This window comes from Trifolium pratense, linkage group LG3 (genome assembly GCF_020283565.1).
Source record: "Trifolium pratense cultivar HEN17-A07 linkage group LG3, ARS_RC_1.1, whole genome shotgun sequence".
Classification (NCBI taxonomy): Eukaryota; Viridiplantae; Streptophyta; class Magnoliopsida; order Fabales; family Fabaceae; genus Trifolium; species Trifolium pratense.
In genome coordinates, this window is record NC_060061.1 from 5,142,551 (window position 1) to 5,165,704 (window position 23,154).

At 32.8% G+C, this 23,154-nt stretch overlaps 3 protein-coding genes across 4 annotated transcripts; 1 reads left to right on the forward strand and 2 right to left on the reverse strand.

Annotated features, from left to right (window-relative positions):
• Positions 1-3,774: 3,774 nt before the first annotated feature.
• Positions 3,775-7,616, reverse strand: LOC123915585 (pollen receptor-like kinase 1). Its single transcript, XM_045966755.1, has 3 exons — positions 6,520-7,616; positions 5,295-5,897; positions 3,775-4,951 (listed from the first exon to the last, which is right to left on the reverse strand). Exons 1-3 carry the CDS (start codon positions 7,175-7,177, stop codon positions 4,356-4,358), a joined length of 1,857 nt encoding a protein of 618 aa, XP_045822711.1. The 5' UTR covers positions 7,178-7,616; the 3' UTR covers positions 3,775-4,355.
• Positions 7,617-8,550: 934 nt separating this feature from the next.
• Positions 8,551-14,144, reverse strand: LOC123915586 (tRNA pseudouridine synthase A). The gene is made up of 9 exons (XM_045966756.1): positions 13,822-14,144; positions 13,630-13,735; positions 13,298-13,479; positions 12,753-12,898; positions 12,344-12,435; positions 11,912-12,198; positions 11,551-11,614; positions 9,600-9,662; positions 8,551-9,304 (listed from the first exon to the last, which is right to left on the reverse strand). The coding sequence occupies exons 1-9, from the start codon at positions 14,004-14,006 to the stop codon at positions 9,113-9,115; spliced, it is 1,317 nt and encodes a 438-aa protein (XP_045822712.1). The 5' UTR covers positions 14,007-14,144; the 3' UTR covers positions 8,551-9,112.
• A 1,093-nt stretch (positions 14,145-15,237) lies between these two features.
• LOC123915587 (26S proteasome regulatory subunit RPN13) lies at positions 15,238-22,814 on the forward strand. Of its 2 annotated transcripts, none has more exons than XM_045966757.1 (14): positions 15,238-15,415; positions 15,495-15,544; positions 15,974-16,066; positions 16,214-16,273; positions 17,957-17,995; positions 18,082-18,156; positions 18,269-18,335; positions 20,323-20,404; positions 20,579-20,697; positions 20,788-20,811; positions 21,554-21,648; positions 21,721-21,798; positions 21,884-21,938; positions 22,364-22,814. In XM_045966757.1, exons 2-14 carry the CDS (start codon positions 15,509-15,511, stop codon positions 22,486-22,488), a joined length of 948 nt encoding a protein of 315 aa, XP_045822713.1. In that variant the 5' UTR covers positions 15,238-15,415; positions 15,495-15,508; the 3' UTR covers positions 22,489-22,814. The 2 variants fall into 2 exon arrangements, with proteins under 2 accessions (XP_045822713.1, XP_045822714.1); XM_045966758.1 differs by having other exon boundaries at positions 15,300-15,415; positions 15,483-15,544.
• The last annotated feature ends 340 nt before the right edge of the window (positions 22,815-23,154 follow it).

Sequence of the window (23,154 nt, forward strand, 5' to 3'; positions counted from 1 at the left end):
TATAAACCTATTTTCCCATATAAACATTTTTGGATGTGTTGGGTACGTCTCAATTGCTCCAATATAATGCATTTAAATGGGTAGTAAAAGAATATTGGGAAAATAATTTTTATATGAATCTCCAAAGTGAGCCAATAATTGGAGATTTTTTTACAGCTTTATGGGCTGATTATCAATTGGTGAATTAGTTTTCCCAATATTAGGGGGAGATAATAAGCAGCTAAAAATATGAACTAGAAGTTCAATTGAAATGTTTAGAAATAAATTAATAATTGTTATTTTGATCCTCTTAGAAATCAATATGAACCAGAAGTTCAAAAGATAACTCATTTGCAAAGTTTATGAAATCAATCAACAGCTGCTAATGCTCCAATAAAAATGAATGTCCCTATTGGACAATCTAATATTGCAAATGATTCCTAACCACGCGTGAAGCATGGTAAGCAAATCGGTTCCAAAGATAAAAATCCTCAAATAAGAAAAGGAGCTAAAAACAAAGATGACCCGAGTGAGGATATGAAAATAGTATTTGACATAATTAATTTTCCAGTTCCAGAAGAACTTATCAGGTACCTGTAATTTACGAAAATATAGAGATCTCGACAAACTATGTCATGAATGGAATACGATGGAACCGAGATGAAGTCAACGTTGACAATATTTTTGCACATAATAAAGCGCTATATATGTGATAAATGACAATGAGGATCATAAATCAAAGTCTATTAAGGATTATAGACAATAAAATGATTGACTAAATAGATAGACGCAATTGATACAAAATTAAACTAGCTTTGCAAAGCGAAATGTTTTTGGACCCGTAGTCCATTTCATCTGCAAATGAAAATAATTCGATATGAATAAGTTTTCAAGAGAAAAATAATGGAAATAAAATATTTAGAGTCTGAGTTCTTATTCAAGTATATTGATAAATGTCTATCATTGATTTTCAAGAAGCATATTCACTTGAAGTGAATTCAAAAATTAATTAAGTTGAGTAGCATATGAAATACTCAATTCATGTGAAATATGTGTTTTAACGTATTTGACTGGCTCACTTGATAATGATGATCCCGGAAGGTTTTAGTTATATTTGACAATGAATTTTTTTATATCTGAGGCTTATATTGATGATAAAAATATCATTAAGACTCCTGAAGAGCTTATGAGATATTGTTATTTTTCTTACAAAATAAGTAATTGAAGAATGCTTCGTGAATCATGAACCTTATATAAAACATGATTCTATATGAAATTGTTGAAAGTTCATCAATAGTGAACTACTAATTGGTCCTGAAGTACCATATATCAAATGTTAATATATTTGTTGAGAAATATCATTTGCTATAAATATTATCAGAACTCCTGAAGAGCTTCTGAAATTTGTAGATTAAAGAAATATGTTGGATACGCAAAGTTTATTTGGAATCGCAAATTTATAATAAAATTATATAGCAAAAATATTAAAACAGTTTGACATGGACAAATCTGTTGTGTACTAAAATGGTTGCGATGTCATTTGATCTGAGCAAAGATCGTGTAATGCATCAAGAAAGGTGATGAACAATTTGAATTGGTCCTGAAGTACCATATCTTAATTCAATTAAGGACACTGATATATTTTACTATATATAGTTATACATGTCGTGGTATTTTATTCAACTAACATAGATATTGGAACAAAGTCAAGCATAATATTTATACCTTAAAGAAACACCAATATCATTCAATCATGTGAAGATTTTAGCACTACATCAAGCAAGCTGAGAAGATGTTTTTGTTGAGGATTGTAATTCAACACATACAAGAAATTCGTTGTTTTATTACAAAATGATGGTTCCTGCAACAACTCAACATGAAGATAATATCAGACGCAATGCTAATTTAGAGAAGACTATAATAAAGAAGATATGACAAATTTTTCTACAGAGTCAACTTTTAGTAAAACTTTGGAGCAGCTAGTACAGAAGATTATTTGATTTTTCATCTCATGTATAATAATTGTCTTTATGAGGGGGAGATATAAATATGTTCTGCACTCTTTTTTCCTTCACCGTGGTTTTGTCCCACTGGGTTTTCCTGGTAAGGTTTTTAACGAGGCAGTTCACACACAAAGGATGTTGTACTCTTTTTCCTTCACTATGATTTTTCCCACTGGGTTTTTAATAGTAAGGTTTTAATGAGGCATATCATCGATGGACATCCAAGGGGGAGTGTTATGAATAATATAGATGTGGATGTCCATTAGTCTAGGCCCATATTCTTGGCCCATGTAATCTCCTATATATATGACTATCTCACAATGTAAAAGACACACCTTGAATAGAACAATACAATAGTCTATTCCTTTCTCTTCTCCCTTTCTCTCCTTCTTCTCTATTCTAGCTATTCTCTAGAAATAGTTTATAACAAAAAAAAAGTTTGAGATGATCCATTATCGTATTGATTATCGATCACAGTGAAAATTCACTTTGCAACAAATAAGCGTGAAATTATGGATAAGAAGATAGAGAAATGAAATAAGAGACACGACAATTTAAAAAAAAATGACAAATGAATTGCATAATAAAAAAAAAAAAAGAGCTCAAATTTCCATAACAAATTACGGTACAAATAAAAAAGAAAGGTTGATGATACACCAATGCAAAATGTCACGAAGTCGCGACCTAACTACAACATACATACAATTTAAGAACAAATTATTAGAATTTGTCAAAAAAAAAAGAACAAATGATTAGAAGATTAGTGACTAAAACAAACATACTATAGGGTAGAGATTTTCCGATATAAATATATAAGAAAAATTAAAACATCTTTAAAAACACAAATCATCAAAGTCATATACCAAATAATGACACCCACACAATGAAAATAAATAAATGAAGGTTTGTGATATGTCTCGTAAATTAGGGTGCTCATGATAAAATTTTGGGATTTTTACTACTCTTCAAATGACTTAAGAGTTAAGATAAAGAGTCATAATTTACCATCGTGAAATCAAATTTGACACTCAAAGTTTCTCTGATTGACAAAAAGAGTCACCAACCTCATTTGTTCGTTTCTATTGTTTCCCTCAATATACCTAAAGACAAAAAATTAACAAGTTAATATCTAAAACGTTTATATGCACATAAATTAGACTTTGTAGATTACACTCGATCTTTACCTACTAATTCTTATTTTCTACCCATCCTTTATGAGTTTGTATTTTTTTTTTTATGATAAAATATTATGAGGATTTATCCTCTTCGCCAAATGCATTTATAATTTGCCATAACTTCCCCTTCCACTTGACAAAACATGAAACACACTATACAAAAAATAAAAAAATAGCTTATTCTCCAAGCTAATATAATTATTAATTTTATTTTTCGCCGGTTTTTGAATAACGATTATAAGGAATGAATTTAACAAGTGTGGTGTGCACTGAGGCTGCACAATGAACGAGTTATCTATGTATAATAGAACATAACTTTGTATCAGCTTATATATATCCGATTAATTTAGTTGTTTTTTTGTTAAAATATCCAACGATCAATCCAACAAATAAATGATATACGAAAATCTTTTTTTTTTATACGAAGTTATTTTTTCCTTTTTTTTGAACTTTTTTTGAGAAGATTTTTTATTATTTTTTTAATTCTTTTAATTACAGTGTAAAAATCGTCAATCAATTACTTTTTAAACAATTGAACGAAGCTTAATTAATCAAATTAAATTATGCTTATAAAAAAAATCAAAATAATTTATGAAGATAAAAAATTAAAGTTATCTGTTAAAAAATATTTGATCAAATTAAAGGGAAAAAATGTAACAAGTTTCATCGTATAAAACTATTATACGCAATAGAATATTGTCTAGGAGCTTTATCCCATTTAGCTATGAAAATACAGGCTGTTTTACTCTTTTTTTAACAAACAAATGATTATAACATTTCATTGATAATAATTGACTAAATACATGTTGGATATCACTAAAAAGATAGGAACAAGCAAGAGATTTAGTCGCACCAACAAGAGTGCGAGTAGCTCAATTGACTTATCTCCTAACAAAATCAACATGTGAGAGTTTACAAAATGAATGCTTTGCGTAACCGAGGATATAAGTGATCAATTTGCTCTATGTATGCCACTTCCTCAAGGTTGCAATACCCTAATGCAAAATAATCTACAGAATATTGTTAAGCAATCATTTATAAACTATCAAAATAAACTAGCAGTACATCAGAAGAAGCAGTCTGTAGAGAAAATGCCCCTTGGGTAAATTAATATATCCATCTCTCATATTAATGTGACATATGTTTTTTGAAAGGGATATAGATAAAAACAAGACATGAAGAAAATAAATTATTATTTTCATTTCATGTCACCTGTCTCATCTCTCTCTTTTACTTCTTGAATTTTCTCTACAGCTTCTTTCAAATCACATCTTTTATCAACATCCCCTTCACAACAACTCAATGCAATTTTCAAAAGTTTTTCCATCTCACCCTCACCATTCTTTGTTTCACCCATATCTTTATCAAACACTGAACTATTCCACTCCTCTGGTACTACTGAATCCACCCAACTTGCTAAACTCACCTCACTTCCTTTACCTTGTTGTAAAAATGTAGCTGGAAATTTACCGGTTAAAATTTCAATTATTAATATTCCAAGACACCAAACATCACTTTTCTTTGTGATTCTTCCTTGTTGTAAATATTCAGGTGATTTGTATATTACCATTATGTCCTTGGCCATTTCTTGGTTTGTAACTGGGACTAATCCATAATCTATGAGGAGTGGTTCAAATTTTTCTGTTAGAAGTACATTTGAGGATTTTAGATTTCCATGAGGTGCAATTAGGCTTGGCATATCTTTGTATAGATATTCAAGACCTTTTGCTATTCCTTTCACAATCTTCAATCTTGTTGGCCAATCAAGGCTTGGTTCACCTAGTTGTTGGTGTCCTGAAATAACAAGTAGCCATGCATAACTAAATTATTAGCAAACAATGTTAATGAACAAATACACACATAAGCATACATAAGGAGATATAAGTACAATTTTGGTTGAAAAGTTGTAAATTTAAGATTAGATTCAATTTATTATGAAAAACTAATCAAGCCTCTTTTTTGTCTTAACTCTCTGATTCCCAAGAAAAAAAGCTATAGTAATCTGGAGTTCGATTGAGAGGTAAGTAAAGTATGGTAAAAAATTGTTCAAGTCAAGGTTCTACTTGGCTATCCTGAACGATTGTACCTTTAAAAAGTTAGAAATGAATTCCTACATATATATATATATAAGACATACCATGAAGGCGAACAGCCAGACTGCCATTTTGAACATAGTCAGTAACCAAAAGCTTTTCTTCTTTTCTATAATAGTAAGCCACAAGAGGAATCAAATTATTATGATTCAATCTTCCTATCCTTCTCATATGTTCTTGAAACTCTTCCTTCCCTACATTATTCATTTGCTTAAACCTCTTCACAACTATTGTTGGTCCAGTTGTCAAAGAAGCCTTATAAGAAGAACTATAACAACCACTTCCCAAAATCTCAGCATTAGCTCTCAACAACTCTTGCAAATCAAATTTTTCTCTGTCATCTTTTATAAAAGACAACTTCATCTGATCACCTCTTCTGCTGTGAGTGGAACTCACTGATCCTGTTGACCTTATACTGTCATTACCGATATCTCCCCGTCCTAGTTTGTTGTTGTTGCACCCTGAAGGTGGATTCTCTTGACCCAGTGATTGCTCCCGTTTTTGTCGCCGATGAAGGATGAAAAACACTGCGGCTCCAATCACAATCAGTGCTACACAAACAACCACAATAACCACACAAATACTTGCAATTGACGGCTTCTTTGCGGTACATGGAGCCAATGGTTTTCCACATAAACCTTCATTACCTGCTCATCATTTCCAACATACAAATACTGGTTAAGATTGATGCTACTATATATACTTTGGTCATGCTTGGATAAACAGCTTAACTAACTGCATATAACATAAACACCTATAGAAAGAAAAAAAAGTCAAATTGTTTTTCATAGGAAGCTTTAAACTGTTTCATCAGCTATCCTAGAGAGCTTATGAAAATAATCTGAAAACAGCTTATGGATATGTCATAAGCTCTTTCAAAGAGGTCTCACAAGTGTTTATATCAGTAGGTAACTACAAATAAATCAATCCCATTTATTTTGTACTAAACAAACAGTGCATCAAAGAACAATAGCGGTTTGTTCAAATTGTACTACAATGTTAAACAACACTACTCCCAATTTTTTTTAAATCTACGACTATCCTTCTATAAGAATGTATCCTATTCGAGACATCAGACCAACAAGAATAAAATACCTATATATATTTATATATTTTGTGCATGCGTTATTTGTACTTACAGACCTAACATGATTTCACCAAACTAATATCACATTGAGTTACAATAGTTACTTATGCATACACGATACATGTTTATGCATGTGCATGTGCGTATTAATTTGACAATGAGAATTGAAATTCGTTACTCACCGGCAAAGGAAGAAACCGCGATTTTACTAAGTGTGGTTGGTATTTGTCCATGCAACTGATTATTAGCTACAGTGAATGATTTCAATCTGGCTTGTCTAAGATGAGGAAGAGGACCAATGAAGTAGTTTCCATCCAATCTCAACTCCATAAGCTTTGGACACAATACCACAGAAGGTGGAATAGCACCTGTAAACTGATTATTTGACAAATGAATTTTTTTCAACCACATCATACCTTCAAAAGCATCACCAGGAATGTCCCCAGAAAAATTGTTATTTGAAAGAAAAATCGACTTAAGACCAAAAATTTTGTTAATCTCAGGCCAAGAACCTTCAAATTCATTATTCATGAAACTAATAGTTCTAAGATATGGTAACTGCCTAAGAGAATCAATATCAATGGTCCCTTTTAGCCCCATACGCTCAAGCTTCAATCCCCAAACTTTTCCTTGATAACAACGAACACCGTACCAATTGCTATGATCGCCGTCACAAGGAGCTGTTGTTTCGTTCCATGATGTCAATACATTGTCAGGTCTTTCTAGATTTTCCTTTACCTTGAGGAGCAATTCAGAGTCGGAAGCAGCATAAGATGAAACAACACATAACAATATAATGAATATGGTTTTATTGTTCATAATATGATTTATTAGTGCCATAGAGAAGAAGGATATATGGCACACACGCGCTACGGGCGGCGTGTGCGCCCAGTAAAGGTTTGATATTCTCAATGGAGATAAAAAGAAAAGAGAAACTACTAGGGTTGAAGAAGAAAAGGCTTGGTGGAGGGTGGAAAAGTTTTGATAGCATTGAAACAAGGAAGAGAGAGAAGATAGAAAAGGAGAGCTAAGAATAGAAGACAGAGAATGTAATTGAGAGAGTCATGGTTCCATAACAATAACAATATCTAGAACTATTCGGACAGCCTTCAAACTTAAACAGGATAACACTTTTTGTATGCCTATTTTTAAGGTTGCATAATAATAACCTATGACAATACAAAAATAAAAAGAAGCCAATAAATAACATTCTGCATCATCAATCCATGTTCATTAATGCTTTGCTTCATCAATCCATTCTCTGCACTAACTTGTATCAATTTCCACTCTAGCACCAAACTATTCTTAAACATGATAATTTTCAAGTATTAGTTTCTATTTAATTTTAATCATTATATATAATAAAAACTTTTTTTAGTTCATGTAAAGAATAATATACATTAAAGGGACTAGTTTTTTTTAAAATTAAAGGGTTAAATATGTTTTTACTCCCAATAAAATTAGGACCTTCTAACTCTAGTCCTTATTTAAATTTTAATAAATATTTATTCTCCACAATTTTAACAAAAATTTATAGTTTTTGCTAAAACCAAATTAATTCAATTATCCTTAAACTCTTAAGATATTCAATGATTTTTTGTATATAAAAGTACTGTATCATTTACTAAAAATTCGAGATTTTTTTAAAACGTCAAAAGTTCAAACCAAAAGTAACAGATTTTTGGACAATGAATCAAATTTTGAGTTCATTTTTTACGAAGAAACTTTTTATAATATTTTAAACATAATTACAACAAAAATTATATATATAGAGACTAAAACTGCATGTAGAAAAATGATATAGAGACTAAAAAATCAATAAAATTTAAATAAGGACTAAACTTAATAGGTCTTTATTTTGTAGGGACAAAAAATATATTTAACTCAAAATTAAATAAAAACTAATTCAAATAAACATTGTATTTTGAAAAATAAAAATATTCAAGTCTATATTTTTTAAAATTTCAAAGAAAAGTAATACTCAATTATTATCAAAAGGGTAATTACGGTATCAAAAACATTCAAATAGGATTATACTTATGAATACTTATATAAAAACATTTTTTCTTATCGTTCATAAAGTCTAGTTCAGTTGGACACCTTCACCCGAGTTTGAACTTGAGACATTGCAGTTGTGTAAATTTAAGGTGATACTTGTCACTTCGTCTATGAAACAAAAGAAATGAAACAAAATATTGTAATAGTGAAGACGGTAACATTTAAGGATGTGTGCCTGTGTTTGATTTGATAAATAAAGAAAATGAGAAAAGTTAAGTCAATACACAAATTAAAGAGAGAATTCAGATCTGAAATCCCTCCAACAAATGAATCATGAATTTGATACAGTCACACAACCTAAATTGTTCAATACTGAACAACAGATCTGCAATGTTTCCTCCCAATTTTGCATGAAGAGTCCAAAATACAAGTCAGAACATGGGCTGTCCAATCTTGATCCAATAGTTTAGATTGGCGCCTGCACAATTATAGGGGACCCAAATTGCTCCCCTTCCGGTTTCTCCCCTGCACTAAGGTTAGTTTAAGAGCAATGTGATTTTAGTTTTCCCCCTTTTTTTAAGCACAGATTGTTTTTCACATATGTGATTACTGTCATTTCGATCACCTGATAATTTTATCCTTCACACATGCAACTGCTTTCACTTTGCCCCCTCAATGTTTGATCTTTTAATATTGACCCTTTAGAGTTTAGAATCATTCTAAAAAATGATCTCTTCATAGAAATTTGCTTTTCTACAACTAACAATTAACAAACCTCTAGTCTTCCATGATGAAACATTTTTCCCGGTCAAATTCTACATACCCAACATCAACTAGACATAGGCCATCAGGAGGTGCTGGAGGAGCAGTGGCACGCCTACATGTGGCATCCATAAGCTTTAGCAAGGCATCATCTTCAGCACCAGCTGCAGCTTCTCTAATTGTGGTTGCCACAAGCACACGAACCATCTGCAAAAGTGTGATTAGCCTCAGCCATGTCAACATGTAAAAATAAATAAATAATATGGGACCCAAGGTAACCTACATGAATTTTATCCAATAAGAGAGTGTGTGTTAGAGTGAGTGTTGCTTACAACTCCTCTAATAATATTGAGTTAGTTAACCTTTCAATAAAACTTTGCTTTACTTTTCATGTTTACATCAACAAAATTTATTGATGTGATTGTTCCAAATTGAAGAAGCCAAAACCTTCAGTGAATATGGTTTCCTCCAAGAAATAAAAAATAAAAAATACAACGGTTACCTTGCGTAAAAAGCGATTAGCTACTAACTCGATGCACATAACCTTTGTTTCTTCTCCATTTTCCTAGAAATGTCACAAGCGAAATGAAACATAAATAAGTTTCTCTTCAACAGCAAAGAACTCTGTAAAACTAAGGAGAATAGTTAAAGCACAACTAGAAAGTATTAAATTCTTATTGTCATTCGGAAGGAAAAGACTTGAAAGATGTCCTGGAAGATGCAATAAATGCAAAAATATATTGGCATAAAAATTCATATAGCTTTTGCATTATACAAACACAATACAAAGGGTTTCTTGGCATGGTTAAATATTTCACAGGAAAAACGCTGAAAAGAAATTTTTGTCTAGGTTATATAGACGAAAATGAAGAGAAAGAAGCCAAAGGCATATAAATCATGACAGTGCAAATATTATGAACAGGTGAAATCTGTTAATATTGAAGTACATGGACAAATAGCATAATTTGCATGTTTTATTGTGTCCTCCAATCAGAAATATGTGGTTATTGGTTAAAGTCATCCTTGGATGCATCAAACATGTTTGGTATCTAGGCTAATTGACAACCAACAATATCAAGCTCAATCCATTTCAATGCAAATTGAACTAAATGGTCAAGAATTGTAATGGAAATAATACGATAAAATTTTCATCTCATGGACAAGATTCCGTTAGTGTTCATGAGAAATGAAACCACTAGTAGTACCATATATCTTGAATGCTAGCTGAAGAACCCCATGCTAGGCAGAAAAAAGCAAAATCACCATGACCTAATGTATGATTCAGAAATTTCTCTAGTCCTATTCTAACATTTCTAACAACTAATGTCTCAGAAGATAAATAAATAAATGGTGTGTATGTAAAAAAAGTTGGGACTAACGTCAAGTGGCGTTTACAGATTTTGTTTTCAATTGATTTTCATTTGTTTGCAACTATTTTCAACTCTCCTTTCTTCTGGATAAAAACTATCATCTGCTATATCTTGACACTTTCACTTCCCGAAGTACCCCAAAATAAACAGTATACACTTTAATGTGCAATGTAAATTATATTGAGGTTGAAAACCCAGATCAAGCCACCAGTCCAAGAAACCCATCATAAACAAACTTCCATATATTTGTCATTTATAAATCTTAAAAGAAAGGGTATGGATAGGGATCCTCTATATTTCTCAAAACAATGGAGGGTTCCATTATTAATGATTTGAGTGTATAAATTAAAAGTCCAAGTATACAAAATACATGTCACCATTTCTAAAAATAAAATGGAGCTCCCCATTTCTTTTGAGAAATAGAGAGGACCTTACTTCCCCTGAAATTGCCCTTACTTCCCCTATTCAGTATTTACTTGGACAAACTTTCCCTCTCTAGTCCGACAATGAGCAAAACCATGAACAATTAATGTTTCACCTAATGAGTATGACTAGAATTTGAATTTGAAGTTTGGTCTGCCAGTAAATCATATGAAAGGATAAATGTGAAGATATGCTAGAAATAAAGTGGATTTATTTAGTGATTTAATGGAACTTGGGCACAGTACACAAAACAGAATCAATAGACCAGTAGTGGCCATGTCTCCGGATCAACCAATGTATCTTCACAAACACATGTGCCCCACTTAATGGAACTTGGGGAACAGTACACAAAACAGAATCCATAGACCAGTAGTGGCCATGTCTTCGGATCAACCAATGTATCTTCACAAACACATGTGCCCCACTTAGAGGAATCTATTTTTCTTAGCTAACAAGAAGCTTAGAGTAGAGAGCGCTGGTGTGCACCCTCTGCCAATTGGAACAAGCCATGTCCACAAACACAGCAAAACATACAAAGAGGACACAAACTCAAATAGCTCCTAATTTAAAATAACAATTGTGGGCAACAAAAAAGGGATAAAAAAATTATAAAAATAAGTTACATAGTGCACAAATATTAAAAATTAAAAAGTCGCTCACAGTTATAGGCAATCTGGCTTCCATAGCTCGAGCATGGTGAACAAAACACTCTGTTGGTGGACCACTGAAACAGAATGACAGTCATCAGTTAACTCAGTGAAAGGACAATCCCCCTCTTAAAACTTAAAAGTAATGTCAGCACCAAGGAAATATGTAGGTCTCATTCCTTGAGTGCTGTCAAACAAAAACTTATCATTTAAATGATAGATCTCATTCATCTAAAATACTAATGCATACACCATACAATTTAAGATTTGATTCCAAATACAAACAATGAATCTGGTATCTTCCCTAAAAGTACAATGCGAAAGTATCTGCAATGTGCACTGCAGAGATAGAAATTCAAGCATGAAGTTCTTACTCATTTCTTGAAGCTTTTGTATCACGGGCAAACATCTTGTAGGACAGTAATTTTCCTTCTAGTTGTTGCAAAAGCCGGTTCACCTTCCGTACACTGAACACATATGATTTCTTTTCATTTCCTAACTCATCCTTGCTGACAGAATCACAAATTTCATTATATGTAAAACTTTCACAAGACTCCCCATTTCCACGGCTTTGGTTCTTATCCCATCCATCAGTGAGTGGGAAAATATAAAGGTAACGCCTCCATTTGGCAGAGAAGTTCGGATGAAAGGCACGTGATACCTACAATAATTCACATTATTATTGTTATCACATTTATAAATGTGAGACCAGCAAGCTGTTTTTTTTCTTTTTCTTTGTATTCATTGCAACTGATAATTGTATCAAGCATTAGCTTGAAATTGCATATTATTTAAAAGGATATTACCTCATATACAGATACAACTCTTAATTTTCCTGGTGCTGCGTCATTTATTGCATCTTCAATTTCTCTTGGTTTAATATCCTTCTTCCAAGTGTCTGTGCAAAACGAAGACTAGATTAGGGAGAAAGGTTCAACCAAATCTGACAGAGTGCGATAAAAGAACCATCAAATTTCTCAACCTCAATACCCATTTATCCATAACAATTTTACCATCAAGTTACGTTAAATTTACTAGTTATACATAACATATGGCCCTGGAATGCTAAAATATTTGTCATGAAACTGTTTGTGAGAGGATTTTGGGGCTCCAATTTTGTCTTCTTTCATATTGAGTATATAGCAATTCTTTTATTCTTTTATAAGAAGGTTTGGAAATTGCAAAAGCATCAATAAGAATAGGGAAACGGCTTACAGAAAGAACAAACTTGATGAAGGGCTGTCACTCCTTTGTCTGTTCGACCAGCAACAGCGGCACAACCTTCAATAGGCAAACCTTTGTCCTTTAGCAGTTGAGTTTTGTTTTCATCAACAAATTTACCAAGTGACGCTTCTACTATGCTGTATCAAGAAATTTGTGCAAGAAGCAGAATGACAACCCAATAAAAAGAAATCCATTTAAACATACTTATTTATTTTGTTTACCGTATTAATGCTGTAACAAAAATAAAAGGCATGTTGTACCATGTCATAGTGTATCATGGTTTTCTCAAATGCATTTATATGCAACTTAAACCATAACTAATAAAAGCTAGATTTTTTAAATAGATTACAAAAGGAGAAAGCTGATTTGTAAAAGCATGTTATATGACCAAAATCATAATGTGCTCATTTCTTAATTCTATAACAAAAAAACTCAACAACTATTGGTAATCGTTCTGGACAATAATCGTTGCATGTTAATGTATATAGTTTGTAGTATGCTCAATACCACATATTTTTGTGAGAAGAACAACTTGCCTTTGAACAGTGTATAAGCTTGGCTGCTTTTGCCACCCATCAAAAGAACCCCCATGATACGAAAGAACAATTTTGAAATTAAATCTTGCCCACTTCCCACTGCGATCTTTGGATACACCACATTCCAACTCATTCTGATCAGAAATTTCTGGAACTCCAGAATCGTCGTGATCAGGAAGGGTCTGTTAGAAAGTCAATAATTAAGAACAGTAAACATACAAAAACTTAATAATGCACAATATTTTATTTTAAGTAACTTATGAAAATAAGTTATACTAGCTTATATGCATAAGCACTTCGCTGATAAAGTGTTGTAGGAAATTAGGGTTAACCTGGGATTGAAATAGAAGGTGTAAAGAGGAGTTGGCACGGACAGTATTCAAGTAAAAATCATTGACTCGTTGCCAAGGTCTTGCGTACATGAATTCGAAGCTTTCTCTATCAAACAAAACGTAACAAAATTGAATAAAATGAATGAATATGAAAGAAAGGTGAATGAATTAATGTGATAGTAATAGTAATACCTAGCGTTCCATCTGGCGAATTTGGAGGGATCGGTGTGGTTGTAATGGACGTGATGAGTATCTCTTTCAGTTTGGTTAATATCCATGGAATTTTGACAGTGAAAGAAGAATAATCGGCGGCGTGAGTGATTATTGTTTGAAATGGGAATGTGTCTGATGAAACTGTGTTTCGCAATAGACGGCATACAGATACAAGTTCAAACTGCCACTGTGAATTGCTTTTCTTATCTAACTTCAACGCTACTTCGCGGCCTAAAACGCTTACCGTTTCCTTTCCTTTTTTTTTTTCTTCCCTCTCTCTCGTCCTTTGAGGGTGTGAATGTGTTTATCTCTTTTTTCTTTTTCCTTTTTAAGTTACTACATCATCATATTGGTAATTTTTAAGAGTTTAAAGAATATGCATGGTCTGATGTAAATTAATTTTATACTGACAACTAATAAGAATAAAATATTCTTTCACATCATATTAAGAAAGTGAAGTTTAGTGGGGTAATGTGGCGGAAAATATGGTTGATATTGATTGACGGTAGTATATTTTTTTTTCTTCAATTTTTAACGTTGTTACTTATGATTAATCTTTTTCGAAAATCTATAGGCACGCATAATACTTATGTTGGAAAATTCAACAATCAGATTTTTGAAAAGTTTAATGCACAATTTTTAATAAGTTTTGAGTTTGAGGGATTGAGTACTTGTTAAATAATATTATTAAAAAATTATAAATAAATGATACGTATATGTAAAACTCAAATTTTGAAAAATATACCAACTACTAAAAAAACATCATGCATCAAAATAAAAAAATATCGTAAAATTTAGAGCCGTTTGAATTTGACTTACTTTTTAGTTTATAAAAATAATTTATGGAAATAAATAAATTTTTACGTTAATTCATAAGTTTTTACAAGGAAAATTTGTGTGTTTATAAGTTGTGTTTTTTCATAAATTACGTAAACTTTTTTGCATAAACTTAAGTATAAGTCAATACAAACGAGTTCTTTAACCCAAAAAGTATATTTATACTAAGAATATATGATTATTTTTGTAATTTATTATCTTTAAAAGATGAGTGAGGAATAAAAATATACTTATAAAAATACATAAGTATATTTATAAAGATATGTCTTAAATCTGCAAGGTCTTGAATTTGAGTCGTGCTAATGTTTTCGAAGGGGGTAACGAATCAAAAACTAGTTAGTCTGCAACAAAAAAATAACATAAATTAATCTGAATTTTATTTTTTTCAGAAACTAAATTGATCCGTCAGAAATATGTAAAAGAATGAAGATGAATCTCACTTTTTTTCTCTTTCGGTTACTAATGAATCTGACTCTTAAAACAAATTAAAATAATTAAATTAAATTTTAGTAAAAAAAAAAATTAAATAGAACTAGAGGCTTAATTGAAAAATAATTTAAAAAAAATCAAGAAAGTGAATGTCAATTCCGTAGTTTTAATGAAGACAAAGGGGTAATAAGAAAGGGTAGTAAGGTCGGAAGCGGCAGAGATAGATAAACGGAACCCTCGCTTTCACACCCTTCTTCGTTTCGCTCCATCAATCAATCAATTTTTCTTCACTTCACTAATCAATTTTGTAAGTTCATATTTCTCACTCTAGGGTTTTATTTCACTAATGTTAATTTGTTATTGAAGTTCTGTAGCTCCTTTTGCAGTTTACTGGACCCAGATGAGTTCTTCTATTGACGCTTTTCCTGCAATTCAGGTAACAAAGGATTTTTTGTTTCTTTTTTTTTGAGATAAACAAAAACTGTATATTATACTATTTGGATTTCTGTCAGGAAGCTTATGTGCTGTGTTGTGTGCTGCTTCATAGTTTATTGTATGAAGGCTTCATATTGCATCTAGATGATTGTGTGCATTTTATGTTTAAAATGTGTGGCTTACCATTGTAATTTTAAGTTAATCATCAAAGTTAGGGAGATTTACTTGATGCCAGAACTGACCCCCGAACCAGATTAGGTGGTCCCGTGGGCCGGATACTGGCGGTGAAAGCCAAAAACAAAAAGTTAGTTAGATTTGGGATGGAAGTGTTGATGTATATGTATTGTAGTTTTTGTGCTCTTTGTTTTCGTTGGTATGAATATGAATGATCAGTTTGTTTTTTACATTGGAAAAATTGTCCGTGTGGCAGGAAACATTGCTGGAGTTTCGTGCTGGTAAAATGTTTCTCGAGGGAAAAAGGGTAGTTCCTGATGCACGGAAAGGACTCATTCGTATTACTAGGGTATGGTTTACTTGAATATCGGTTGATTTTTCTTCTTGTTTTTTAACATCCTTTTGAATATGTCTGGTTGAAGTTTCAACATCGCTATTCAGTATTTCAACCATGTTTGCCAGTGGTTTTTATTTGAAGTGATTGTTTTTGTCTCAGGGTGAGGAGGGACTAGTTCATTTTCAGTGGCTTGACCGTACACTAAATGTTGTTGAAGATGTATCCTTTTTTTCTCCCCAAATATGTATATTTGGTGTTCATTCTTTCTGTTGCATGTATTTTGACGAAATTGTAGAACGTCATAGAATTGATATGATAAAGAATTTGAATCACCTAAATAGGAGATTAGAATTTGTATTGAATTGCTTGAACGATTAAATTTCCGTGCAAAATGAATCACTTGATTATTTCTGCCTATAACCTTTCCTGATTTACTACATTACAAATCAGTACAGAGTCAAATAAATATACACAGAGAAATTCGAACAGGGGGTTTTTATATAGCAGAAAATAGGAAAATGAATGTTTGAATAGTAGGAAATATGAAAAGAATCTGAAAGCTATTAGAGAAGAGATCAAATTATCAACAAAAGGAGCGAGAAAACCCCATTTTTCATTTTTTATTGAATAATTTTGTTATTTATCAGGATGTTGGGACGGGCTAATACGTACCCAAACAATACACACATGGTTCATAGTTTTATAGTCCTTAGTTTCTTGATTTTGTTTTTATTATTTTCTGTAAGTGAATATTATTTTCAGTTTCTTGTGAGGTTTATCTAGCACCCTTTATGGAATAGATGATAAGTTGAGTGGTTGAATGTTTGACAAGATAAACTACATGTTAACGATGTTATAACTAGTCAAAACACAAGGAGTGTTTATGTTTTACCTAAAGTTTAAGTTGAATTGTAGCAAAACAAACCACATTTTTTTAACTATGTGGGGGTTGGCCACATAGATCATATGATGCCACAATGCTATGTTAAGTTTAAAACCAGACCATTAATCTCAAATCTCTTTTGATTGTTTTCCATGTTGTAGTTTCCTTTGTCTTACACCACCTCATACTACTTGACTAATCCAATATTTCCTCCATCTGCTCAACTCTCCTGTTATGTTTCTAATTGGTCTTCTCTCCTTGCATTCCCAATTCACCTAAGGCGAGTACCATCTTTTATGTGATAGGAGATACTCCAGCTTACCCTTTGAAATACAGTGTATATGGGTCAACCTGAATTAGTAGTTAACAGATAGATTTTTAATTTGTTTGTGAATGGCTAGAATATAACCTTGAATATTTATTTTTCATGTAAGTGCAGAAATGTCCGTATTAATCATCTCTCTCTCTCTCTCTCTCTCTCTCTCTCTGTCTCTGTGTGTGTGTGTGTGTGTGTGTGTGTGTGTGTGTAATGGATAATATGGGATAATTTGTTCTATAAAAGGCAGATTTTCTCTTGTTTACTTTCCTTCTTGCAACAGCACTCCTCCACACTCTGCCTTTTGTATGTTGAAGAGAAAGAAAGGCCCTTGTTTCAGTATATTATTGCCATGGCCTGTGGAAACTGTTGGGGTCTTGGGGAGTTTTCTCTCAACTAGATAACTAAAAAAAAATGCTTAATAGCTAGCAAATCCATGTTAGAAGTGAATAAGTGTTGGGATGATTTTGTTTGAAATTTATTGTCTGTGAAAGAGTAGCATGTACAAAAATTCAAACAAAAGGCATATAAACGGAGTAAATCTCTATAGGATATGTTTGAAAATATTGTAGCATTATTCTATTCTTCCTGCTTTTTCCTGACCATTATTATTTTGGCAACCTTACTGTTTCTTATTGTAATTGAAACATTGCTTGCTTCCTACTGGATTTATTTTGATGCTTCTTGACCTAAGCGAACACAGGATCAGATAATATTTCCGAATGAGGCTACTTTTGAGCAGGTTCCACTGCTTTTCTTTTAATATCTTGGTTACAATTCCTTTGATAGTTCTGAGTTTTCTGACGTCTCTAATTATTGGTTGCTTAGGTTAATCAAACATCTGGAAGGGTTTACATATTGAAGTTTAATAGTGATGACAGAAAGTTCTTCTTCTGGATGCAGGTTTGTCTAATTACTGAATACCCACTTGTCTGTCTCCCTAAGTACTCTGCTTGCATGACCAGTTCTTGGTTCTTTTATCTCTAATTTCTACATGATCCTTTATTGTGACTAGGAATCTAATGCTGAGAATGACTCACAACTGTGCAGCTCTGTGAATGATTATCTTAACAGACCATTAGGTAAGTTTCTCTCCTTTTGCTTTGAATTGTAAAATAGCAAGATTCCTTTCTACCAACAGCCTTATGTCAGTGGAGATTCCTGCAATTCTAATTCTGCCTACTTGAGAAAGGTTTAGAGAATTTCAGAGAAGAAATTTTTTGAACTGCTTCAGTGAATTGCTCATCAAGTTTAATATTAGCATACATCTAGAAATAAATACAACATATATATACAAGATAATAGATAAGGATGCTACTTCATATGCACTGGCACATGAACCTACTGGTGGTTCATCAGTTTCTTTCTACTGTTATTTTTAATGTACTTATTTCACTGTGATGTAGTTTTTATATTAATATAAATTAAAGCAGAGAAGCCAAGACAACGCAACATTATTTCCATGTCAATTTTTAAACATTGTTTTGAGGCAAATGAAGTAGAATTTTGAAGAGAATGAAGTAGCAACTTGTTTCATTTAGCAGCTAACCAAACATTTCAGCGACAAAACATGTAGTTTTGCATGCACGGATTTGTCCTCGAATGATAAGCGAGTATTGGGTATATGTACCCATGTAGAGCATGTATGTACTGGCACTGGATATTCCTTGTATGGTTTTTATTTTTGAACAACCATTTAGGACTACTTGTGCACATTGTTGTCAAATAATGGCTATAGCGTAGCGGAACTTAAACAAACTGCTGTTGTTCTGCAATATGCAATTTAGTAAAAAGTGCTGTCAAATAACCACTACAGCACTGCTGTTTTCTGCAGTCTACGATTGGCAACACTGCTTTTGCATCATATATTTTCATTGGGCACTTAGGAAAGTAATTAACAGCCCCATACTTTTTGCAAATCATAGAGTAACGGTTTTGTTCAGTGTTTGTGATATAAGTATTTCCTCATTGGTTCTTTTTGGTTGTTTCATCCTTTTGGTTACTGTGGCGCCATTTTTTTTAATTAAAGAGCTAATAGTCTGAGGTGACTCCCTATGATCCTTCACTTGCACATACATGGTTTGATGGATATTAAATTTCATTAAACTGCATATTAGGCTAGGTTGTTAAAGCGGAAAAGCGACGCGATGCGGACAACCTCAAAATTGACGCGTCGCGGTAGCGGGAAGCCTCGCGGGCGCTATTTAAGTGACGCGTTGCGGACAATAAAAATTATATTAATTATAAACTAATATAGAATAAATAATTTTTTTTATTAATATTATTATGGTTTATTTAATTCACATTAGCAGTTAGTATTAATTAATTAATTATTGAAAACAAGTTGTAAAAAGAGAACCATATTTTTATTTATAAAAAAAAAAAAAAGAAGAAAGAAAAGCCCATAACAAATTAAAAAAGAAAAGAATGAAAAGCGCATAACAGAATAAAAAAAAAGGGGAAAATGACAAAAAGAAGGCAAAGCCACTGTCGTTTCAGTGACAGGAAGTTAAAAACATGTGCTTTTTTAGGGTTTGTGAAGGTAAATCCCAATTTAAAGAATCTGGGTTGATAACCCGACCCGTGAACCCGGAATCGAAGGAGAAAGAAAAGAATCGCCTGACCATATTACGATTCCAGCCATGAACGAGCACGGCAAGGGTGTTGAAGATCGTAAAAACGTGCAATCTTACGTGTTGATTCCGTTTTCAACAAATAGCGCCGCTCCAGATCCGAGTCGCCCGCGACCCGCAATCTCGCCCGCAACCCCATTAATGGCCGCTCTGCCTTGCTCTGTCTCGGCAACCTTGAAATTGACTCGACTCACTGCTATAGCAGCCACTACCGGCGCTATTGACAACATAGATATTAGGTGAAACAAATTACTATGATTATTTACACAGGGGCTTAGAATATTACAGAAAAATTTCAAGTCTGCAACCTTTTATTTGGTTTTGACTCATGCATAACTTTGCAACCTTTCAAAGTGACATAGGCAAATAGTTAGAATGAAATTCTCATCCCTAGAACTAAAGGGAAATGTACTCATCAACATTTACTCACTAACAGAGCTCCTTGGGGATGAAGAACCTGATGTATCCCTTCCACTTCAACTTTCTGACGATATGGCCGAGGATGACATCTCATCTAGGTACTTATTTTGGATATTCAAATGTTTTCATTTGCGAGAGCTTCCAAATTAAATTGATCTATGTGTTCATGCATTTATCGTGGCAATTTAGTTATCAATCCCTTATGATTGCATTGCATGTCTACTTATTTTGTCTACTGAACTCTAAAGGTTTTGATTTTTTTTGTTGGAAAGAGCTGCAAACTTGTTTGCTCCAAACTTGGGCGTCGATGCAACTAGCGATGTAACTTCTTCTGGTCCAGTTAAATTGGAAGATCTTCAAAGAATATTGAGTAACATTGGTCCTGCTGCAGGTAATATATTTCATTGAGAGATATATTCTTCTATTCCCTTCTAACTGTGTTGAGACCTGACCTGTTGTTTTTCTGATGATGTGTTTGCAGATAGTATTCTTGATCCTGATGGAGGTAATCACTTCACATTATATCCCTTACCTTGCCATCTATTGAGACAATATCATAGATTTGTCAACAGATAATATTACAATTGCATGCTATAACATTCAAATTTCAATCTACTTTTACAACTTTATTTTTTGAATGGCAAAACTTTATTAGAAATAGGAAAGGAAAGAAAGTACAAGTAGTACAACACCCACAAGATGGAAAACAAATTAAGTGGTACTCCCCCCCCCCCACCGATACACTAGAAAAGAAAAACAAAAAACAAAAAATCCTACCCCCTATCTCAAGAGACAACCCAAAGGATCTACAAACCATTCATAAAATAAACAAGGAGGCCCGGAGCTAGTCCCTAAAAACCATTGCCAAGAAACACCATTAGAAGGGCTTTTCCTGAGAAAATAACATTACAAGCTAGCCAAATAACCCACAAAGTTGCATGCCAAATAAACAATCCCTTAATTTTCTCTTGATTGAGTTAGAAACAACAGCTCTCCAACAAGGTGAAAAGGTCCCCCAGTACTGGCATCAAGACTCCTAACCAATTAAATTTTATGTACCAAATTGCACTTGCAATCTACTTTTACAACTTTCTATATACTCTCTAAAAATTTAAGCTTTCAACATAAACTGTATCTCATGATGAAGGGCATTAGTATGCACCATGAAAGTTCAGGTTTTTTATATCGTTGTATTTTTGGCAAAATGTTGTTCGCTCTATGCTGACATTTTTCTTGCATTTAATTAGGCTTGGAACTTGGTGACATATTGAAGCCTGATCTGATAATGCCATTAATTGGGACATTACCACTGGAGCAGCGTCTAGCCCAATATTTGCCGGAGGTATATACCAATTTAGGGATTGAGTTTTAGTATCCCTTTTTTCAGTTATTCATGTAATATTCTTTGATGTAGGGTACTTGGTCTCCGGAAGATATATTGGAGTTGTTGCAGAGCCCACCTTTCCGTCAGCAAGTAGATTCATTTACTTATGTAAAGGCCATAGTACCTCCCTCATTCTTTTTTACATTTCATTTCAAAAAATACTTGGCATGATTATATATATTTATTGCTACAGGTACTTCGCACAGGACAGATAGATTTGTCTCAGTTTGGAGTTGATCCAAGTAAATGTAAGTTTGTAGTACTTTCATACTTGTTAGCTCCACTTTAATTGTTATTGATTTCAAATCTCTGATGCATGCGTCTTCAGCGTCAGCTTTGGTTTTCTTCTTCAATCTAAGCTGAGCTGTAGGGACATTCAGAGCTTGTTTACCAAGTTTCTCTCCCCACCTCCCCACCCCCTTTATTTGCATTTTGCCATTTGGTTCAATATCACAAATTTGATTTCCAATACTGGAGTGGCAGTTATAAGGGAATTGCTACTGTGCACAATAGGGTTTGGGCATGTGTAGGCAGCTGGAATTTGATGTGTTTAAGAAAGCAAACGAAAATTGAAGGAAAAAAAATAGAAAGAACTATTTTCTAGGAACTATTGTATCTGCTTATTGATTTAATTATTTAATATCGCTGATTACTTTTTTTTTCTTCTTTGCAGACAAGTTCACAGTTTTGTCTTTTCTTGAGGCTCTTGAGGATTCTGTCTCCAAGTCTGAGGAATCCAGGGAAGATGATCAGGAATTAAGATCTCAATCTTGTGCCCCAATGGATGAATCCAAGTAGCGTGGCACTTTCATCTTTTTTCTATAGATACAAGAAACTTGGTTTTTTGGCAAACATATATTTCTGCTTGAAAAAGGAAAGTTCAAAGGTGCTAATTTAGTTGAGATTTTTCAAGGCTATAGAGGAAATAATTGATTAATAACATTTGAATCCATCTGTTTCCCTATAGTCTGTATAATATCAAACGTCTCTCGAGGTTATGAGCTCTATTGCGCATCACCGTGACTATATAAGTTTCGATGGATGTTGATGTCTTGGGAAAATGTTCTTGTTACGTTGGAATTAATTGCCAGTAAAGAATTATATTGATTTGTTAAAATGTCAAATGCTGATGTTTTGGTTGCATTGCATCGAGGAAAATGTAAGTTTTAGGTTGAAAAGAGATAATGTTTGAAAAAATCGCACAATGCCGGTTTTGTAATCATGGATTACGGCCGATATAATATGAAATGATGTTAAGTTTTCATTTTCAAAGTAAAAACCAGACATGAAAACGACGAGGATAAAAATTTAGGTTCGTGTCTCTTGTTATTTTCTTTATTAATAGTGGGGGATGAAATGTTTTACCCGAAAAGTATATTCTCTCTTCTTTTTTTTTTCAAAAGAAAGAATACTGTATGTTTTATTCTTATGATCAATTTTTTTTATATATATAATTCTTATGAT

What these genes read in the sequence shown, in the direction of transcription:
- LOC123915586 (XM_045966756.1), bottom strand. Translation starts at nt 14,006, where the DNA reads ATGCCGTCTATTGCGAAACACAGTTTCATCAGACACATTCCCATTTCA. An exon ending in AAGCCAGATTGCCTATAACT is followed by an intron (nt 9,663 to 11,550) that starts GTGAGCGACTTT and finishes TGACATTTCTAG; the next exon opens with GAAAATGGAGAAGAAACAAA. An exon ending in CTAATCGCTTTTTACGCAAG is followed by an intron (nt 9,305 to 9,599) that starts GTAACCGTTGTA and finishes ACACTTTTGCAG; the next exon opens with ATGGTTCGTGTGCTTGTGGC.
- LOC123915585 (XM_045966755.1), bottom strand. Translation starts at nt 7,177, where the DNA reads ATGGCACTAATAAATCATATTATGAACAATAAAACCATATTCATTATA. An exon ending in CGCGGTTTCTTCCTTTGCCG is followed by an intron (nt 5,898 to 6,519) that starts GTGAGTAACGAA and finishes AATGATGAGCAG; the next exon opens with GTAATGAAGGTTTATGTGGA. An exon ending in TCTGGCTGTTCGCCTTCATG is followed by an intron (nt 4,952 to 5,294) that starts GTATGTCTTATA and finishes TTGTTATTTCAG; the next exon opens with GACACCAACAACTAGGTGAA.
- LOC123915587 (XM_045966757.1), top strand. Translation starts at nt 15,509, where the DNA reads ATGAGTTCTTCTATTGACGCTTTTCCTGCAATTCAG. An exon ending in TTATCTTAACAGACCATTAG is followed by an intron (nt 18,336 to 20,322) that starts GTAAGTTTCTCT and finishes ACTCACTAACAG; the next exon opens with AGCTCCTTGGGGATGAAGAA. An exon ending in GAGGATGACATCTCATCTAG is followed by an intron (nt 20,405 to 20,578) that starts GTACTTATTTTG and finishes TTTGTTGGAAAG; the next exon opens with AGCTGCAAACTTGTTTGCTC.